At 39.6% G+C, this 20521-nt stretch overlaps 1 protein-coding gene across 1 annotated transcript in view; it reads right to left on the bottom strand.

Annotated features, from left to right (window-relative positions):
- Positions 1-444: 444 nt before the first annotated feature.
- Positions 445-20521, bottom strand: part of IBTK (inhibitor of Bruton tyrosine kinase) — a gene marked incomplete at its 5' end in the record, with an annotated part of 40300 nt that continues 20223 nt past the window's right edge. The window contains 5 exons of the mRNA XM_010162082.1: positions 445-736; positions 3193-3325; positions 3449-3517; positions 12537-12689; positions 19307-19465. Coding sequence (XP_010160384.1) covers positions 611-736; positions 3193-3325; positions 3449-3517; positions 12537-12689; positions 19307-19465 — 640 coding nt within the window. The remainder of the gene's footprint in view (positions 737-3192; positions 3326-3448; positions 3518-12536; positions 12690-19306; positions 19466-20521) is intronic.

Raw genomic sequence — 20521 nt, 5'->3', positions numbered from 1 at the left:
ACTGAGAGCAGGCAATGGCAGGGCACTTTGGTACAGCCCAGAGGTTCATCGTGGAACATGACAGTAAAAAGTACTGGCCACAACAATCAGAGAACCAGTACTTACATAACTTAAGGAAAACTGCATTACCAAACTGCAATTTTACATGAAGTTCAAAGCACAAACTTTTTCCAATATTTCCAATTTGCCAGAAAGCTCTGAAGAACATATCCCCCCCCCCCCAAACTTTAAAGATGTATAATTCTGCACACTCAATTCCACATTAAAACACAAAATAAGCACTCGTTTTTCAGCCACCTGTGAATTTAACAAAAAACCCTCACAATTTAAGATTAGCAATTGCATTTCCAATCTACAGCTCCATGTATTCTTAATAACATGTCTTGTTAAAGAAATTCTTTCAAAACATACGTACAATATATACTGTGGGTAAAAGACACCGTGAACAAATTAATCCCATTCTCTCTAACAAATACCTAGTGATTATGTGCAGTGTTTTAATGCTGATGTTAAAAATTACATTATTCCTGTTCTTCCAGTCCCATTCTACCTCTAACAAGAATTAGAACTTCAAAAGTGCACAAACAACATGGACTGTGAACAGTATAAATTAGTGCTTGTTCCACATAGGTGCTGCTATAGGTCCCTGAGGAGCCCTTTCAACAGTCACAAATTCATCAGGGTTGTCAAAAGCTTCATAGTGGATTAATAAATCTTGAATAGCACACTCCTCGATCTGCAAGGAAAAAAGAACATCTATGTCAGTGTCAGATCTACAGTTACACCAGTAGCACAGTTATGAACTTGCTTTACCGGTCCTGAATGCCTGTCTGCTACAGACCTCCTCATCGGGAAGAGGTAGTAGATGAGGCTTTCTTCAGACAACTTGAAGAAATCTCATGTTTGCAGGACCTGCTGCTCATGGGAAACTTGAGCTACCCTGATATCTGCTGGAAAGGCAACACAGCAGGGCACGAGCACTCCAGGAGGTTTGCATTGGTGGAAAACTTCCTAACACAGATGATCAAGAAGCTGACAAAGGGAGCCATTCTACTGGATCTCATACTTACAAACAAAGAAGGACTGGTCAGGGGTGAGAAGGTCGAGGGCAGTCTTGGCTACAATCACCATGAGATAGAGGAGTTCAGGATCCTGAGAGATGGGATCAAGACACATAGCAGGATAACAACATGGGACTTCAGAAGAGAAGACTATGATCTGTTCAGGGACCTGCTTAGAAAAAAATCATGGGATATGGCCCTGGAAAGAAGAGGGGTCCAGGACAGCTGGTTGATTTTAAGGACAACCTCCTCCAAGCTCAAGAATGGTCCATGCCAAGCAAGAGTGGCAGGAGGCCTGCATGGATGAAAAAAGAGCCCCTAACAAAACTCAAACAAAAAGGAAGCATACAAGAAGTGGAAGCAGAAAAAGGTGATCCAGAAGGAAAATATAGACACTGTCTGAGCACTCAGGAACAGAACTAGCAAAGTCAAAGTCCATCTGGAGTTGAATCTGGCAAGGGACATGAAGGGCGAGAAGAAAGGCTTCTATAGCAGCAAAAAGACAACATGAGCCCACTGCTGAATGACACGGGACATGGAAAAGGCTGGGGAACTAACAGCCACCTTCATCTTGGTCCTTAGTGTTAAGATCAGCTTTCAGCAATCCCATGCCCCTGAGATCAGAGCTGGCCAATATAACCGCAAGCCCACTCTCAAAAAAAAAAAAAAAAAAATCTTTGAAAGGATGTAGCAACAAGGGTTGGTTCTTGAGGACTGGAAGGAAGTAAATGTCATTGCTACCTTCAAGAAGGGCAAGGAGGATCTGGGTGACTACTTACCAGTCACCCTCATCTTCATCCCTAGGAAAGTGGTAGAGCTTAAGTACAGACTAAGAGCTTAAGTGGACAAGCTTAAGTACGTAAAATATAAATGGACAGTGAGACAGACTGAAAACTGGCTGAACTGTTGATCACAAAAGCTTGTGATCAGTAGCACAAAGTCCAGCTAGAGGCCACTCGCTAGCACCAATACTGAGCCTGAGATTAGGGCCAGTACTGTTTAGTATCTTTGTTAATCACCCACATGATGGGACAGAGTGCACCCTCTGCAAGGTTGTAGACAATACAAAATTGGAAGGTGTGGCTGGTAGGCCAGATGATTGTGCTTCCAATTAGAGGGACCCAGACACATTGGAGAAATGGGCTAAGAGGTATCTCATGAAGTTCAACAAAGGCAAATGTGAAGTTCAGCCCCTGAAGAATAAACGCAAGCACCAGCACACACTGGGGGCCACCAGGCTGTAAAGTAGCTTAGCATAAAAGGATCTGGGATCCTGGTGGACAAGATGACTATTAATGAGCAATGTGCTCATGTGGCAAAGAAGAGTGACAGCCTCCTGTGCTCTGTGAGGGCCAGCTTTGCCAGTAGATTGAGATGGGTGATCCTTCCCCTCTACTCAGCACTGGTGAGACACATTTGGAGTGCTGGGTCCACTTCTGGACTCGCCAGTACAAGAGAGACATGGACATACTGGAGACAGTCCAGTGAAGGAATAAAAAAAAATGATAAAGAGCTTGGAGCATCTGACATATGAGGAGAAGCTAAGAATGCTGGAGTTGTTTAGCATGGAGAACAGAAGGCTTAGGGAGATCTCCAAGTGTATAAATATCTGACGGGAGATACACGACTGAGCCACACTCTTCTCACTTGTGCCCCGTGACAGGAGAAGACGCAATGGTCGCAGACTGATATACGGAAAATTGCATTTAAATATAAAAATCTTTTTTACTGAGAGGGTGGTCAAACACTGGAATAGGTTTCCCAGAGAGGCCATGGAGTCTCCACCTTTGTAGATATTCAAAAGCTGCCTGGACATGGCTTTGAGCAACCTGCTCTAACTGACCCTGCTCTGAGCAGAGGTCTGGATACACAATTTCTAGAGTTTCCTTCCAACCTCAACCATTCTCTGATGCTCTGAATGCACTAATCATGGACTCAGTGGTCAATTTGACTTTAATATAGGCCTACCTTATAAAATAGCAACGTGAAGTTATTATTAAACAATATTTAATATAATTATGTAAATGATATTAAGTGTACCAATACATAATTAATCCTAAAAACTGATTTCTGAAACAGTCATTGGAAACTCCTTGTGTTACTTCACAGCTGCAGTAACTTAGCACTTTACCTGGATCAAAGCCAAAGGTTTTTCTCTGCTTCTTATAAGAGCAGCTTCTTGCTGGAGCTCTTCCTCTACAATAGCTGAAAACATGACAGGTGCCATCACAGGAGAGCTAATTGGTGATGCTGATAACCAAGGACTGCAAAAAAAAAAAAAAAAAACCAAACCAAAAAACAAATGACGTTACAAGGCAAGACCAAGAACAAGATCAGCACAACGCACAGAAAACAAGCTCCAGAATCTAAGCCACTATCAAACTTACTTCTGACTCTCAAGTTGTGGAGAATCCAGAACATGGTCTTCCAGACTTGGACTACTTCTAGTGGTGCACCTGGGAAAAGGTAGGAAAGGAAAGTGACAATCACTGACAGAGCATTCTTCTACACCTTACTGTGAAGTACAAATATATAGTAGGCAATTAAAAATGTGCAAGGTTTTTCCAGAAGAAAGCATTAGGATGTCATGCTGAATTAGTCTTTAAGTGTGACACTATGACTAGAGGAGACACTGATGTTCATTTCTGACTACCAGAACTTAATGGATTTTCAGCTTGACCATTAATTCTGACATTTCCTTACATTTGGAATTTGCACAAGGGTTTTACATGTAAAATAGTCAACCGAGTCATGCACTAACAGCATTGACTACAGATTTTTGCAATTAATATTAAAATAATATGTCTTCAAGATTAAAAAAAAAAAACAACAAACCAAAAACAAAACAAAAAAAAAAAATCCCACAAACAACTATCCTGTATTCAAATTAAGCATTTCATGTGAAAAAAACAGTGCTACAATAGCACTAGTAAATTATTTCCTCAAGTGTAAGCCCAGAAATTATGGACTTTCAGTACAAAACCTGCAACCATCTCCCACATTCACGAGAATAGCATAAAACTAGAATTAACAGAATTGAAAAAAGAAAAAAAAAATCCTGAAATACCAATAGTTCCCAAATGGAAGATATTTTATTTAGTTGCAAAATGTTAACCTTTCAACAAAAAGAAGTCACATTTAGTATATTGTATGCCTTCAGAGACAAGTATATTTGTCAGAAAAATCCTACATCAGTAGGAAGGGAGGGACCCATTCTTGTGATTTAATACCTATCTTTGGCAACTTTTGAGATTTCCAGAACTCTTAAGAGTGTTACAGCATACTGTGAAATGCTAGCAGACTTTTTGAATTATTACATGGGATTGTGAAAAACTCTAAGGGTGTTGGTATTTCAATAAATCAGTTTCAATTTTCTTTAAGGATTTGGTAATCCTCTGTAAGTGGCCACAAACTCTTGGAAAAGAGGAAAAATCTATAGAAAGCTAAGAGAATTCCAGTAACTGCTAAGTTCTCTGCCTAGAATATTTTCCCCAGAACACAATTCCAAAGACAACAAGAACCATGACTCCTACTGCTAAGCAATGAGGGCAAGGTCTCAAAAAATATGAAATGAAACATTAATCATCAAAAATGTCATTTAAATGAACCATGCCCAGCTTTTTCTGACAAAATATAATTCTGCCCACCAAACAGCCAATTACTCAAAGAATAGAATGAACAGAAATTTAACTGCTCAGAGAAAAATATACATGTATCTGCAGCAACAGCTGCCAGGGCATAACACTGGACTTTAAAAGAGGCTTTCTACAGTGTCACTCCCTTGAATCAAACGCAGCAGATATACGTTCTGCCAGGTCGTATTGCTTCTGTGTTTCCACCAGGAAAGCACAGCTCATGCTAGTCAAGACGATCTTTCCCCTCCATTTTCAGTAATGGTGATCATATCAGACACTGGCAGGACAGCCAGTGGCATACTCCATGGAAAGGAAACCAAAAAGGTGTGGTACTTTCCAAACTGGACATTTCTAGATAACTGCTATTCCAGAGCTTTGAAAGAACTGACACATGAAACAACAGCTCCATGGCAAGAGTGGTGAAACCTGCTGTACCATTCTCCAGATTATCTATATAGGTGCACTTCCTTTATTTTGACCTCAGTAATACACCATGCTTTTTCCATAAGCGTTGAAGAATAGTTAAAAATGGAAAAAAGGTAATAAATCAGTATCTTGTACATTGTTTTTCCAGATTTATCTTTGTTAAAAATGGCAGGTTAGACAATTCTATTTTATTTAAGAAAGGTATCGAGTTATGCCAGCCAAGCGTGATAAAAGAATATGGGAATTCTGTAAGACACTGAGTCAACTACCACATAACATTTTTTTTTTCAAATAAGTTTCTCATATCTCTCATACCTCACTAACTCCTTACTCACTTTACAGTTGGGTTAATTATTATTTTAGAGAATAAGTTAACTAAAAGAAAAATAACTAAGTTAACGTTGGTGGACACAATAAGCAGCAAAGATCAAACCAGTAGACAATGGTAAGAGATGCTACTAATTAAGCAAAGGATAAAAATGAACAGTATGACTGTGGAACGAAGCAATGGGAGAGCAGATTCAAAAGTACAAAACAAAAGAAGTGAAGGCTGTAGTAGCTATAAAGTGGGAATTTTCCAGCTTGAAGAGAAAAAGAAGAATCTGGGGTGTACTGACCATGATAACGAATCAGAAGCATGTGGTTGGGTAAAAAACAAAGTTGTTTCCCTTTAAAACAAATACTTTTGCCAACATACACCACACTGGACAAAGCTTATTTGGACAAGCTTTCAGTTTTGGTCTCCTATGTTCAAGTAAGAATAATCTAAACTGTCATAGATGCAGAGAAGAATAACTGATATTGAGTCTTCCACTGATCATCTGAGAAAAGATTAAAGACTACCTCTAACCTGGCAAAGGAAAGAACTAGAGAGAATGACTACACTTCATACAGACAGTATCTGGACTGAATTTTGATATACAAGGACAGCTCCTCCAAACACAAAACCAGATCCTTTCAATGTGTCTTAAGTCAAACAAGCATGGCAGAAGGTTGGCAGGATTGAAAAGGCAAATCTCAATGGACTCCAAATTCAAAAAGGACATAAATGAACAGTGGTAGTGGGGACAGTCTACACCAAAGGAAATAGAAATACTACTTCTGTGTACTGGGACAGAGTTGTAAGAGCAAATCCCCAGCTGGAGCTGAAACAACTGAGGGGTGTGCAGGATAAAAGAAAGGGTTTCCGTATTAGCAAGAAGAAAAACAAACTAAACAACCACAGGTGCTTCCTGATGACTAGAAAAAGCTAAACATTATACTCCTTTTCAAGAAGGAGGATACAGGGAACTACAGACTGATCAGTCTCACCTTACTCCTGAGGAAGGTTGTGGAGCAAACCCTTCTGGAGGTAATCTCTAAGTACATGTGGGAGAAGAAGACAAATGGGAACAGCCAGCATGGATTTATGACACAAGGCAAATTGTATCTGACCAACCTGATTGCCTTCTGTGACAGGATGACAGGCGCTGGCAGTGGATATCATGTTCCTTGGCTTCAGCAAGGCCTTTGACATTTTCTGTTGCCATATTCTTATACTCAGTCTGAAATACGTAGTGAGTAGGAAAACGGGCTGTATTGAAGGGCTTCAGGGGTTGCGGATTAGCTGTACAAAGTCCAACTGGAAACCAAGTACTAGTGGTGATCCTCAGGGAATGATACTGGGACCAGTCCTGTTTAGCAACTTTGGCAGAACAGAGTACACTCTCAAGAAAGGCCATAGATGGATGGGGAGAGTGCAACAGTCCACATTCTGGGTGCCAGGCTGCCATTCAGAAGACCCTCAAGAGGCTGGAGAAATGTGCAAACAAGAACTGAAGAATTTCAAAAGCAAGTGTAAAGTCCTATATTTGGAAAAGAACAGCCTCACACAGCAGTTCGTGCCAGGGGCTGACTGGCTAAAGAGCAGCTCTGCAGAGTCCTGGCAGCAGCAAGTCAAAGATGAATCGGCACGTGCCCTTGCAGCAAAGGCAGCCAACTGCATGCTGCGCTGTACGAGCAAGAGTGTAGCCAGGCAGTCAAAGGAAGCGATTCTTTCCTTCTATGCTGGGTTCTTTAGTCTACATACAGAGTATCATACCCAGTTTTGGGCTCCTTAATACAAGAGGGATGCTATCAGGCTGGAATAAGTCCAGTGGAGGGTCACCAAGATTAGGGGCTGGAACACACAACAGGAAGAACTGTGCTTTGTTGATTCTAAAAGAAAGCGGCAAAAGGGGAGATCTCACAGCTGTCTTCAACTACCTAACTGCAGAGTACAGAAAAGGTGCAGCAAGAATCTTCTTAGACTTGCACAGCGACAGAGTAAGAGGCAACACACAGAAGCTGCAAAACAGGAAATCCTAGTTAGACATAAGGAAAAAAAAATCCCACTATGGGGATGATCATACACTGGAACACGTTGCCCAGAAAGACTGGGGTATCTTCATACTTGGAAGCAGTCACAGCTCAACTGGACCAGACTGAGCATTGTGATCTAGTTTGACTTCTTTTGAGCAGGCAGCTGAACTAGACCATCTAAATTATTCTATGATTTCAACAGCAGGGAACTACTTTTTAGCTGAATCTAGATAAATCAGCTTCCAGCTTTTACTGTACTTAAGAAAGATAATAACATAATAAAAACCAGAAAAGAACCAGAGAAAAGGAAGGAAGTGGAAGAGGAGACAAAGACAGTTTTTTGCTTGCTGGTTTGTTTCATTAAGAGCAAGTTTGTACAACTTATGAAATGCCTTTATTCTGGTGTTATCTCTCAACTTTATCTCTTTTTCCACTTGCTTCAGTAATGCTCACCTGCCTGCACATTTCACAGTAACCGACACCTATCCAGTCCATTTGACAGCTACGGTTTTCTTCCCACTCACAATCCAAAGGACTCACAGCACTACTATAAATGAATCCATGTATATTAACAAGCCTGTTTCAGTACTGATAAAAAGTTCTTTCCAGAGTAAGACTTCTAAACAAAACAAAACAAAAACCAAACCAAAAACTCCAAACAACAGCCAAAAAACCCACCACAACAGAAATTTAAAGAAAACTGGAATCAACCATTTCAGTGTCACAGTACACTGTAGTGATCAATTAAAGGGTAAGTTTAAATACCTGTGTCATCTCCCTCAGTTTAAATGTGGTTTTAAAACGTAGGAAGCAGTTCAGATATTTTGAAGCTGTCTGCACATAAGTACATCTGTGTTTCTTGCTAGCAAGACACTCAGTCCAGATATTAAATCAACTGCAGATATTTCAACATGCTAGATTAATTCCTCAGCTGGCATCAAAATAACTAGGAGAAATGGAACAGATGGGAAATAGGAAGCTAGCATATACAGGAAAAAAAATAAAAGCCTCAAAAATATAGAACTTGGAAGCCTGGAAGTCTTGAAAATTAAAGACTGATGCAGAGACATAAGTGGTTCTGCACAGAAACAAACCAGACAAGTACCATCAGTACTGAACCAACCTGATTAACTCAGTTGGCTGAACTTGCCATGACTCCTGCACCGCCACCAAGATGTCCCAGCACTCAGCTCCCTTGTGTTTCTTGAGGATTTGTTCATTTGAAGCCAGTTCCGGTGCCTCCCTGATCTAACGACTGCTCTCAAAAAAGGAACACAAAGCCTGGTCTCCTGCAGAATCTCTTGGGTTTTGTTGTACCATTTGAGTCATGTGCTACTTATTAGCTCATTATTAGCCATGCCAGAACTAGGCCATTCCCACACAAAGCCACAAAGACTTGTTTCCACCAAGACTCTTCACTGCTCCCTGGAGTAACACAGTGAAGACAACCCAGGCTGCCACAACAAAGTTAAGTCATGTCAGGCCTATGTTTCGCGCTTGGACTATGAGTTACACATGCACAGCTGCACAGCCTAACTCCCAAGGCGGAGCTGTCCCTGGAAACAATGCAGCCACATCCACACAGCTCAGCTTTTGGGCTGATCTACCTCTGGACTGAATCCAGCTCACATCTCCACATTCATGACATGCTTCATCTACAGAAAACTTCTGGGTTGCATAAATTGGACGGTGACAATATATGGAAGAGTGTTTATGCAACCACCAAAAACCCCTCATCCAGAGACTTAAGAAAATTGTCAGTGTAATTACTGCACAGTTTATCCAAAGAAAAAAGACAAAGCAGGAACAGTAGCCACACAAGTATCTTCAGCGTCCCATCAGAAAAGCTGACACCAACAGATTAAGATTACTTATGCTCTACACACATGTAATTCCCTTTCCTTAAAAAGGAAGGGGTAAGGGTGTGGATAATTAATCTTCACAGAAATAGTAATTGAATGCTGCAGGCAAAAACCAGAGCCTACTGTGACAGGAACTGTACAGTCAAAGAATAAAATTACCTCAAACTAGAAACTCAACTCCTAACTTTCAGACAGACGAACTAGTCATCTAGGCTCTTTATACCTAATAGAGAGAAGTAAGTATCTTCAGACACAATTGAAAACAACCTGAAATAGCTCTGGAAGTGCCATCTTTTCCAACTGATTACAGACAATCTAGTCATCTAGGCTGCCACTAGCTTAATGTATCATTTTCAGACAGCTAACGTATTAGGTCTGGATTCATCTCAAATAATCCACTTGGAGAGCGTGCAGACTGGCCAGACTGCACAGACTAGACAGAGCAATGCAAAAGGAAAATAAATTACTTTATGAAGATCACAGAGCATGTGTGACAAAGCTAATAATAGCATCCAGTGCAAATTCCCTTATCACCAGCCCTTGCCATCTCCCATAGGATGAAAAGCTTTATAATTTTGCTAGCAATAAAATTAATCATACCTGTTTTTCTGCAGATTTGTGCTTCCTGTCCCTACATCTCCACTCACAATAACTTCAGCTTTATCTCTCTGTTCCTGAAGAACGCCCACTCACCCATCATGTATACTCTCCAAATCTCTCCTACTTCTCTCCTACTTCTCTCCTACTTCTCTCCTACTTCTCTCCTACTTCTCTCCTACTTCTCTCCTACTTCTCTCCTACTTCTCTCCTACTTCTCTCCTACTTCTCTCCTACTTCTCTCCTACTTCTCTCCTACTTCTCTCCTACTTCTCTCCTACTTCTCTCCTACTTCTCTCCTACTTCTCTCCTACTTCTCTCCTACTTCTCTCCTACTTCTCTCCTACTTCTCTCCTACTTCTCTCCTACTTCTCTCCTACTTCTCTCCTACTTCTCTCCTACTTCTCTCCTACTTCTCTCCTACTTCTCTCCTACTTCTCTCCTACTTCTCTCCTACTTCTCTCCTACTTCTCTCCTACTTCTCTCCTACTTCTCTCCTACTTCTCTCCTACTTCTCTCCTACTTCTCTCCTACTTCTCTCCTACTCTAATACCATCCCATACATCATATTCCTATGTTTCTACTTTCATTTTGTTCTTCATCTACCAATAGGACACATACTACTTCTGTTCTAGAGAAATACCAGTTTCTATCCAAGCTGAGTAACCAAGAGGGAGGCCTAGCAGAACTTTCTTTTCTTTATGGGGTGGAGAGTTTTTGGAGGGGAATGGAACACAAGTTCGTAAGAAAAACTAGGAGGTAACGGGTGTCACATCTTCCTGTGCACCAACGGGCTCTCCAAATTCTTCTTCCTCAGCACAGCTGCGTAAACTTGAGTCAGGCAGCTATGAACACAGCAAAATTGTAAGGAAGAGCTGTGCAAAGGCTCACAGGGGTTCCCTCTCTTTACTCAGGAGCTGCATTTAAGCTCAGTCCCTCAGTCCTAGGCCTTTCTTGAGCTACGCTGCAGCTTTGCCCAAGCCCAGCCTTGCTGTTTCTGAGTCAGACTTGACTTGCAGATTTTACCTCAGCTCTGCCTCATCCCAATGGACCTGCCTGCGCTCACTGACTGTGGCTCACCCTGCTTTCCACCACGGAGTCTGCCCTTGCTCACCTCACTCTGGCACAGCGGGGCTGTGCCCTTGCCAGGGAGACGAAGATGATTAGAGCCACGAAGATGATTAAGGGAGTGGAGCATCTCCCTTATGAGGAAAGGCTGAGGGAGCTGGGGCTCTTTAGCTTGGAAAAGAGGAGACTGAGGGGAGACCTAATTAATGTTTACAATTATGTTAAGGGCAAATGTCATGAGGATGGAGCCAGGCTCTTCTCAGTGATGCCCAACGATAGGACAAGGAGCAATGGGTGTGAGCTGGAACACAGGAGGTTCCACTTAAACTTGAGAAAAAACTACTTTACAGTGAGGGTGGCAGAGCACTGGAACAGGCTGCCCAGGGAGGTTGTGGAGTCTCCTTCTCTGGAGACATTCAAGACCCGCCTGGACGCCTTCCTGTGTGATTACGTTTAGGTTCCTGCTCTGGCAGGGGGATTGGACTAGATGATCTTTCGAGGTCCCTTCCAATCCCCAACATTCTGTGATTCTGTGAGACCACCACCCAGGCAGTCCTACCACCTTGATGCAGCTGGCCTGCACTGCTTCCAGATGGTGGGTGGGAAAGTCTGTAAGATTTTCAGGCCCTCCGTCTCATAAATATTTTTAAATCCATAGCACTCAAAGTTATTGATGATAGGGAGAAGACATGCAGGTGGATGGGAAACTCACTCACAGAGACCTTCAGGAATAAGGCTAAGATTTCTTTCCTCAGCTCAGATGGTTATTTTAACCCAAAAACAGACGTTTCACTGGAGGTAGCAAGAGGATGTGTGGCTAAAATAGTATGACCAAAGAGCAATATTGTCTAATAACTAGACATATTTAATGTGCACCTCAGAACAAGTTATTTTTGTCCTTAGAATTGTGGTCCCCCAGTAATTACAATACACGGACATAACCAATGCATTAATATTTCAGTAAGCCATATTAATCCATGAAAAATTGCACCTAAACAATTAAGTCAGCTTATAAGAAAACTCAGATCCAGAAATGCCAGAACTATGTTTGAATAAACTGATTTTATCCACTCAGTGGTCACACAGAAATACTCCTAAGCAAATTCTGTTTCATGCACATCATATCTGAATGCTAAAGAATATCTAATTTCTACAGAAGTCAGAAAAATATAGGTTTATCATTTTTATACATATATACACATACAAATGCACACACATAGACACACATTTTGTTTGGAGCCTGAAGGGTTTATGTCCATATATAAATATATATATATACACACATAATACACACACACATATACACATGTCCATACATACAGACACAAACACTTGGAACCTCAAACAAAATATTAGCAGTGGCATTAAATTGCTTTAGTCTTTAAGCTTCCTATTCACAAGAGTACTCTGTTAATAAAATCCTACTAGCAGAATAATTAAAAGAATGCTTATAGGATTTTTTTTTTTTCTTATTTCAGCAGAATTTAAACAGGTTACTGTGGTTCTTCTATAATGGTTGATTAATTAGGAGAAGATTGCTCTCTTACCTTATGGTGTTTTGGACTGATGAATCCTCAGTTCCTTTATATCCAGCTCTTTTGATACCAGTACCAGGTGAAGTATTTGCACTCATACATTTTTCTTCTTCCATTACAAGATCACGGAATGACTTTGGCAAAGCAGAATGTAATGAAGATGACCTTTTAAAAAACAAACAAACAAAACCAACTAATTTTATACTTGCATTTTCCAAGACACCACACTGTTCCACGATTCAGATAGCAAAGAGGGCCTTTTCAGATAGTAAAAATAAAAATACAATATTACTTAGCTTTTTATTTTGCCATTATGCCTGCAAGACCCCGTTCACTAAAATAAGTCACTTTTGGTCAAATAGGTAAACATCAGAAAATAAATACCTATGAGAACAGAACAAGCCAGTAGTACAGAAAATTCATTAGAAGGAAAAAACAAACAAACAAACAAAACAGAACTCAAAAACCACCCCTCCATCTATTCCCTCCATAGCCTGTCCTCATAAGAAGCAATTTTATTTTCACGGACACCTTGTCTTAGACAAGCTGTATCTTGTCTAATAGTATTACTCCTTGAAAAGCATTTTCATAAATCACACAATGCTCTAGTACTTTTGTCCTACTACTGTTAATTTACCATCATGGAAGTCAAGTATAGCTGATCTTCTTTCCCCAAGATATTGAATGAGTTACTCATACCTGCTGGAGGCTCTATAAATTACTTTATAAATCGCTTAAATCTACAGTGAAATTCATAAAACTGATATGCTTTATTTTCTTTTACTTGCCCAATGGACACTGTTATTGAACATATCATCTGCATATCACCTTTCAAAAATGAACCGGTATGAAAATATAGCAATTTAGCTTCACAGCTATTCTGAACACTTTCTGATCCAAAAGCCTTTTTACGTATGGAATTCAAGACAGTTATCATTAGTCTTCCCCTTACTCACCAAGATTTTGTAATTAACTCTTCGTACATTTGCTTATGTTTAACTTTACTAAGCACAGCAGTTCCACTCATGGTCAAATATACAAAATACATATTGGAAAAATAGCTCAGCTCATTATCTACTCAAAGAAAAAAGAGATCAATTATAAACACTACAAAAGCAAAACAAGCTTTCTATACAATCTTAATTGTTTGTGCAGCTAACATAAGGGAAGCATTTGAAGCCAAAGACTTTCAAACTACATCTATACTGTATACAATTTAAGATAACTAACATAAGGGAATTAAAATATTACAACATTGTCTCTCAAATCTTAAAACAAAAGCATCTCAAAGTTATATATGATGTCTGAACTCCATGCTAGACCACCTGGACTTAAGTTTGGAGGGTTTTGTTGTTGTTTTTCTCTTGTTTTTTAATACTGCTTGAGCAGCATAGAAGGCATAGAAAGCAGAAGGGGAACCTCCAGATGCAGAGGCCCAAAGACATTTTGCACATCCTCTGTTACTGCTACCAGCTGGCACACAAGAGTCCAGGCAAGAGTTTGACCAGAACTTCCCCAAGCTTACTATACCAAGTAGGCGAATAGTTCCCTTGGGATCTGCTGTCACAGAAGCTTCTTATGCTACTAAGAATTTAAGTATCCTACCCATTTTAATGAAAATTCTGTACTGCAACCAAATTCACTTGCAATACAGCACCAAACCCCCACATAAAAAAAAAAAAACACCCCCCCCAAAAAAAGGCAAAACAAAGCAAAAAAAAAAAAAAACAAAAAACCAACCCTGCATCATTCTTAGCTTGTGAATCTTCCCAAAACAATTACCAGTGGCTTAAAATGGTTCAGCATAAACTGGTACAAATTTTTCTAATAGTAACAACTCTAAATTTCAGCTTTTACTGCCTAATACACTGTCATTTCTATCTAATTTGTAGCATTAGAAAAACTAATTTCTACATCTTTTTTTTTTTTTTAAAGTACAATATGACTAAGTTTCTCTAAGCTGTAACTGCAAAATATCAAAGCTTGAAGTTCTTAAACAGCTGTTGATGTTTCAGTATAAACTGGAATACTGACAAACTGATAACCTAGACATTAAAATATACAACTGTTAATTCTTAAGAGAGACTTCAAATTTCTTTATGCCTCCACTCTTGAAAAGCCATAGGCTCTTCTGAGCTTAAAAAAAAAAAAAAAAACCAAAACAAATAAACAACAATCCTCTTCCTCAATCAAAGTAGGTTTGGAGAAGTAATAAAGTTAACATCTAGCTTTTTACATGACATACTCTCAAAGTATTACTAGTGTGGGGTTTTTTTTCCCACCTTCTGATTTCTACTTTTCTTCAAAGGAGGAAACATAGTTTTAGTCCCAAAAAAACTATTAAACTGGAAGTTTCTTTCGGTAGAAAAGGTAGGACATTGCACATGATAGGCTCTTTTACTCAACCAAAAAAGAGCTGGAAGATCCCACACTCTTCTGGCAAGTGCGCTCACTGACATCCAGGATGAGTATCTTACCTCATTGGAACACAAGTTCTATGGCTTTGACTATATTGCATGCGTGGAAAGCTCAATCCATTGCCAAATGCACTTTAATAGTCTGTTGTGAATTTACATAACGTAACTTTGAAAATATAATATATGAGCAGATGAGTAACACTTACCATTCTACCTTATGTACAAACTTTAAACAACTAGCAGGGGCAATGAAGTAATTGATGGCTCGCCTAATGCAGCTTAAAGTTTACTCAAAAAATGCTCTCTTCCAGCAGCTAGACATAATTTTAAATATTCATATACCTCCAACTGGTTCTTTGTTCTAACTCTTTAGATACTAGCATTTTCCAGATCAGCAGCCAGAGGCACGCTGCAGAGGAACACACAGAAACATGCGTGGTGACCACATGAGTGTCAGACTGGATTCCATCCTCCTGAAGTACACCCTGGCCGCTTAAAATGGTTTGTACAACACAGTAGACCCCAGCTACTTTCAAAAACTGTTTAAGCAGAACCTTAAGAGCACAATATATTTTCTAGAGACAGTTATCCAAGCATATTAAAAAAATCAGCCTGTACTTGCTTTTTAAATGCAAGGAACAAAAATTAAATAACATCCAATAGGTAAAGAATTATCTATCAGAGAGTATATGAATAGCATGAATAGTCAAACTATTCAGATGTCAGATCAAGAAAGTTATGCCCTGCATTTTTATATGCCTTTAATCAGAGCTTCTCTTGATATCTTATTTCCTGTATTTTGAAGTAAATAATTTAACTAGAGGTATCTAGCTCATGTTCTTAAGTCAATCAGTACAAATACTTCTAAAGAGTCATTTATTTTTCTGACACTGAAAACTAGGACTTCAGGAACATAAAAAACGAACCTTCTGAAGAAGCCTAGATAACTAGATAAGCTACACAACATCCTCCAAAACCTCCTCCAGGCTCCAATCTAAAAGTTGCCTATGAAGGGGAGAAGGGCAAGAACAGGCTAGAGAAAGACAAATGTCTTATACAAACATCCTCCTGTGAATGGGTTTCCATAGGTCCTTCCCCTGATACCCAAAGTCTGTCAGAGACAAGTATATAAAACTACAGATTGAAGATGTCTAGTAAAACAAAACCAGAAGCTAACTGATGATATTTAAGATGACTGGCTGAAAATACCCATGAAGTGCCTACACCAGTGATCACTAACATCAGTCCAAGCCAGGCCATGGCAAGTCTGGGGAAGTTCCCTTGAAGACTCCAGAGAAGACCCACTTGTGACCACTGATCACAGAAAGGCTCCTGACTTTTCTGGGTGCCTGAGGAAAAGGATTGACTTGTGCAGGCACCAGTCCACCTCATTAGCAGCACCCCTTCCAGCTGCAGCTGTCCTCTCGCATCAGTGTGGACAGCCCTCCGAGTCACCTATCGGGTACTGCACAAGAGCGTGGCTTCCCTGGTGCTGCCATGCTGAGTCACTGATGGGCACAAAGGGGTTGTGGTTTGCAGCAACATGTAAATTCGGGTGTGAACGAGCCCGTGTGATTTGTGTATGTAAGACTGTGTACATCATCATTGTAGATGTTAGGTTATATAGTGTATATGCATAATTATAACATTAGTAGTAAAATTAAAAATAGTAGATGGATTGATTTTTTTTTTTAATGCAATAAAGGATAGCAAAACTCAGTATTTCCTTTGTTGGTCACCATCTGATTCAACTGTCAGTCTCTCCCAGCACATTTTAAGCCTTAGAGCTATAATTGCCCTGTGACATCTCCAGTAGCTCAGCCAAATAACTAACTTGCTGCTTGACTGGCAGTAGCACCTGTGTAAAGCAGGTGGCATGTTCTTTGGAGCATTTGAGAGGATCAGTGTTAAGGATTCTGAAATTCATCCACTTATTAGAATTCAGAAGACAAATCTTGCAAACATCATTTTTCCTATTGTGAAGGTCCCAACTACAGTTCAGAGGTCAGGCAGAGTCTGAATCCTTAGGTACAAACCAATTTATTCTATATCTCTGTTAAGACAGAATTGTGGGCTTTGCCCAATGTTGTATCAGAATAACTTTTGTGGGCTGGGGGAATAAATGAGACCCTATATTTTGGCATTAGGTGTCCACAGTTGAAAACAAATTGAGAAGATGGATAGTTAAGTCCTGCTTGTATAAATCAAAACAAAAGAATTCAACCTTTTCTTAGATTCACTTGAAATATTGTGTGCTGGATATTTTTTAAACCAGGTCATCTTAGGCAGGTAATTTTTGTAAATAACTACTGGAGTAACATACCTCTATAGCTTGTAAACTGGACACTGGAAATACATGGCATATAACTATTCTTTCTAGTTATAATCAGTCCATGATATACAGATGCCTAAAGAGAAGATTTCTTGTCCCTGCTTTCACTGACTCTTGGAGGAAACCCAGCCATCACTGTCAGAATCACTACTTGAAGGACACTTCATGTCACAGTACCTTTAAAGCACCACACAACTGCCCATGTCAGATCAGACTGACACGATCCTTGATAGGCCCTGTAAAATACCAAGGCCCTTTAGCCATAAGGCTGCGTGTACCGCATGGTGTCCACTAGAGAAGCAACGCTTGTTCTGGTGTCTTAACTGTATATAAGATATATATATAATGCATGATTTTGAGATGATTACAACATACTCTCACTGGTTTTCCAGTACATTACTGATGAATATTCTGAACACCTGCTCTATTTTACTATCATTATGTTCTGTGATATTACTGCTATTATTATGGCCTAAGATAATAGCATACCAACAGACCTATGTGGAACCTCAAAAAAGCCCTAAAGACACTTCAAATTCAAGGTGCTGATTGTAAAGGCATCCATCCAAGAAAAGAAAGCTGAGATACATAAAATGGAGCAGAGAAGCAAACAGTTCTACATATTACCCTAAACTTTTTGACACAGAACGCCTCTCAGGAAACCAGTATTGCCAGGAAGCTGCCTACCTTTTCCTCAGCCAGCTAATGATGTGATTTTTTTTTTTTTTTCTCTCCATACACTCATTAAATAGCTGTGAGGCTAAATGTGTTTTGAATTTACAGGAGCATAGCAGAGAGGCAGATTCCAACAGATGCTTAGTACTCTTATATCTGAAAGGAGAAACCAATTCATATAAGGGATGAAAGGAAAAAGAGCCAAAACCGCAAGAGGAAGGCAGCTCTAACTGTGGAAAATAAACCTGTCCTTTGACAAACAGACTCCTATTTGAAATCTATCCAATACAAAAGCAAAGCTACTACAGTAGCATCTTAAACAGCTAAACTGTCTAAAAAAAAAAAAAAAAAAAGACTTCATTTAAAATACAGTGACTGTGGTGGGTATGCAGCAAGCTTTGTTCCCACCGAGGCACAAACAGGTAAGCTCTGTAGAGAGCAGACTCGCTCACAGCTCTTCTAGGGTACCAGTACAGAGGCAAGCTGCAAAAAAAGTCAAGCCCTTCTTGAACAGGGAAAGGGGGAGAACTGCCCAAAATTTAACTCAAGTTAAAAGCACGCACATAGGTATTTATTCTGCAGTAATTAAACACATTACATTTACACAGTTTGCAACTTTTACAGTTATGCCTTTATACTTTCATCCAATGCCAACTGAAGAACAAAGCATGAATCAGGATAGCACGTCATTACATTCATTGTTGTAAACCTAGTTCATTGAACAGATGATAAACCATTTTTCTATTTGATACAGTGATATTAACTTGAATGTTTAAACTGTGTGTAAACAGCATTAAAAGTAATTTTAAACCCACTATGCATCTTTCCACCCTAAGAATTCTTAGCAGCATCCATCACTCCCTCCAGCTCCTAGCCACCTGGATAACTTTGTTATCTATAGTTTTGGTCTGTCTTTGCTCTGCTCCAAAGTCCTTCTACCCCTTTCCCCCAGGAAGGGCTAACATTTTTCTTTATGTTTTTGACAGAGAAAAAAAAATAATGTTTTCCAATAATCTCTTCCTGACTAAGTTTCAGAGCTTGTGCTCAACCTTCTTTTTCTATACTTCACTTTGATACTATCTGCAAATACCACATCATACACAGGCAAGAACCAGATGGGATGCAGTCTTCTGACTCACTACAGCAAAATTCCCAAGAATAGTTAAACTGCAGTCACTGCATTTCCCAACTCCCTTTGAATTTCTAGATTACTACCAAATGTAGATACAAATAGTTCAATGCTAGTCTTTTTAATGAACAGAACCTAGGCCATTTCTATTTAAGAAAGTGCTCCTAAGAGACTATTCAATGTAAAAACCCTCCAAAGAAAAAGAAGTGACATTTGATTTGTAACATACCATGCATTCCCTAGTTTTGCAACTTTTGTAGGTGGGGGTGGTGTGGTTATTAGCATAGTAGACTCTGTGCTGCTAGTTACTGATCCATTATCTTTTGCTGCCAGGGCAATCATTTTCCTTTGCTTCTGAGAAAGCTTGATTCCATGAGACATCATTCTGCTGTGAATTGATATTGCAAAGAGAGATGTAAGATCAGTGTCCTTTGAGATCACTCGCCTTAAATCATGCAAATTAAATTGAGAAATACTTTTTTCCCAGACCAAAATACTTTGTCTAGAGGAGTGTCAAAAGGGGAGTATAAGCTGGGGCGGGGGGGGGTGGGGTTGAATGGCTAGGGAGCAAAAGGAAGCTCAATGAATATCAAGAGCGACAGAAAGAAAAGCATCATATAACTAGTTTTCATGTAGATGTTTACAAATGTAAACATGCAAAGTAGAAATCAAGTCTCCAAAAGAGATGGAGTACCACCAGATGAAAACTATTTTCTAATTTTGTGACATTTGAGACTGTCAGAAGCTTAGCTCCCTTAAACAATAAATATTCATACATAAGAAATGTATACAACATAACATAGCCATTTTCTCTGTTTGTAATAATTTGTTTTCCAAGTTATTTGGATTCTTCAGACTTGGCTGTTTTTTTCACAGCTTCTGAATCTATCTAACCAGCAACCCCTTACTGGGCACCAGGATTACTGTCCTAGCTATCCTTTACAAGAATTACACACTTCAAAGGTCATGAAAGTCATCTCCAGCTCTCTTCCATACGTCACCCACTAAGAAACACTAGATTTAATCGACTGCCTCCTGAAAATGTACAATTATCTCCCTGTGTCTTTGGGATGCTTCTCCAAATAAGAACCACTCCTGCTTCTGTCTGAGGAAGAATTGTCAGTATCAACACATGGGTGCTGGGGGAGGTCAGAAAATGTGAGACAAGAAACAAACTTAGGATGAACTACAGTACTAGCCCACAAATAATCTCCAAAGTGCTAGGGACAAGAATTAATTCTTTTTGCTTGGAAATAGGAAAGCTCAGCAGAGCAGGCCACTGATTTAAGATTCTAGTTTACTAGCTGTTTCACATTTCAACAGCTAAGACAAGCTTTTGCAGTAGTTGGCCAAACAAGACTACAGTAAAATAAAGAGATAAACTTTGTGTGTTCACAGAAAAACACCATAATGAACTGAAGTAAACAAAGCTCTTCAAAAACAA

Source organism: Antrostomus carolinensis, unplaced genomic scaffold, assembly GCF_000700745.2.
Source record: "Antrostomus carolinensis isolate BGI_N321 unplaced genomic scaffold, ASM70074v2 scaffold1942, whole genome shotgun sequence".
Lineage (NCBI taxonomy): Eukaryota > Metazoa > Chordata > Aves > Caprimulgiformes > Caprimulgidae > Antrostomus > Antrostomus carolinensis.
Note: the sequence above shows the minus strand (reverse complement) of the source record. Positions and strands in the feature narration are given on the sequence as shown.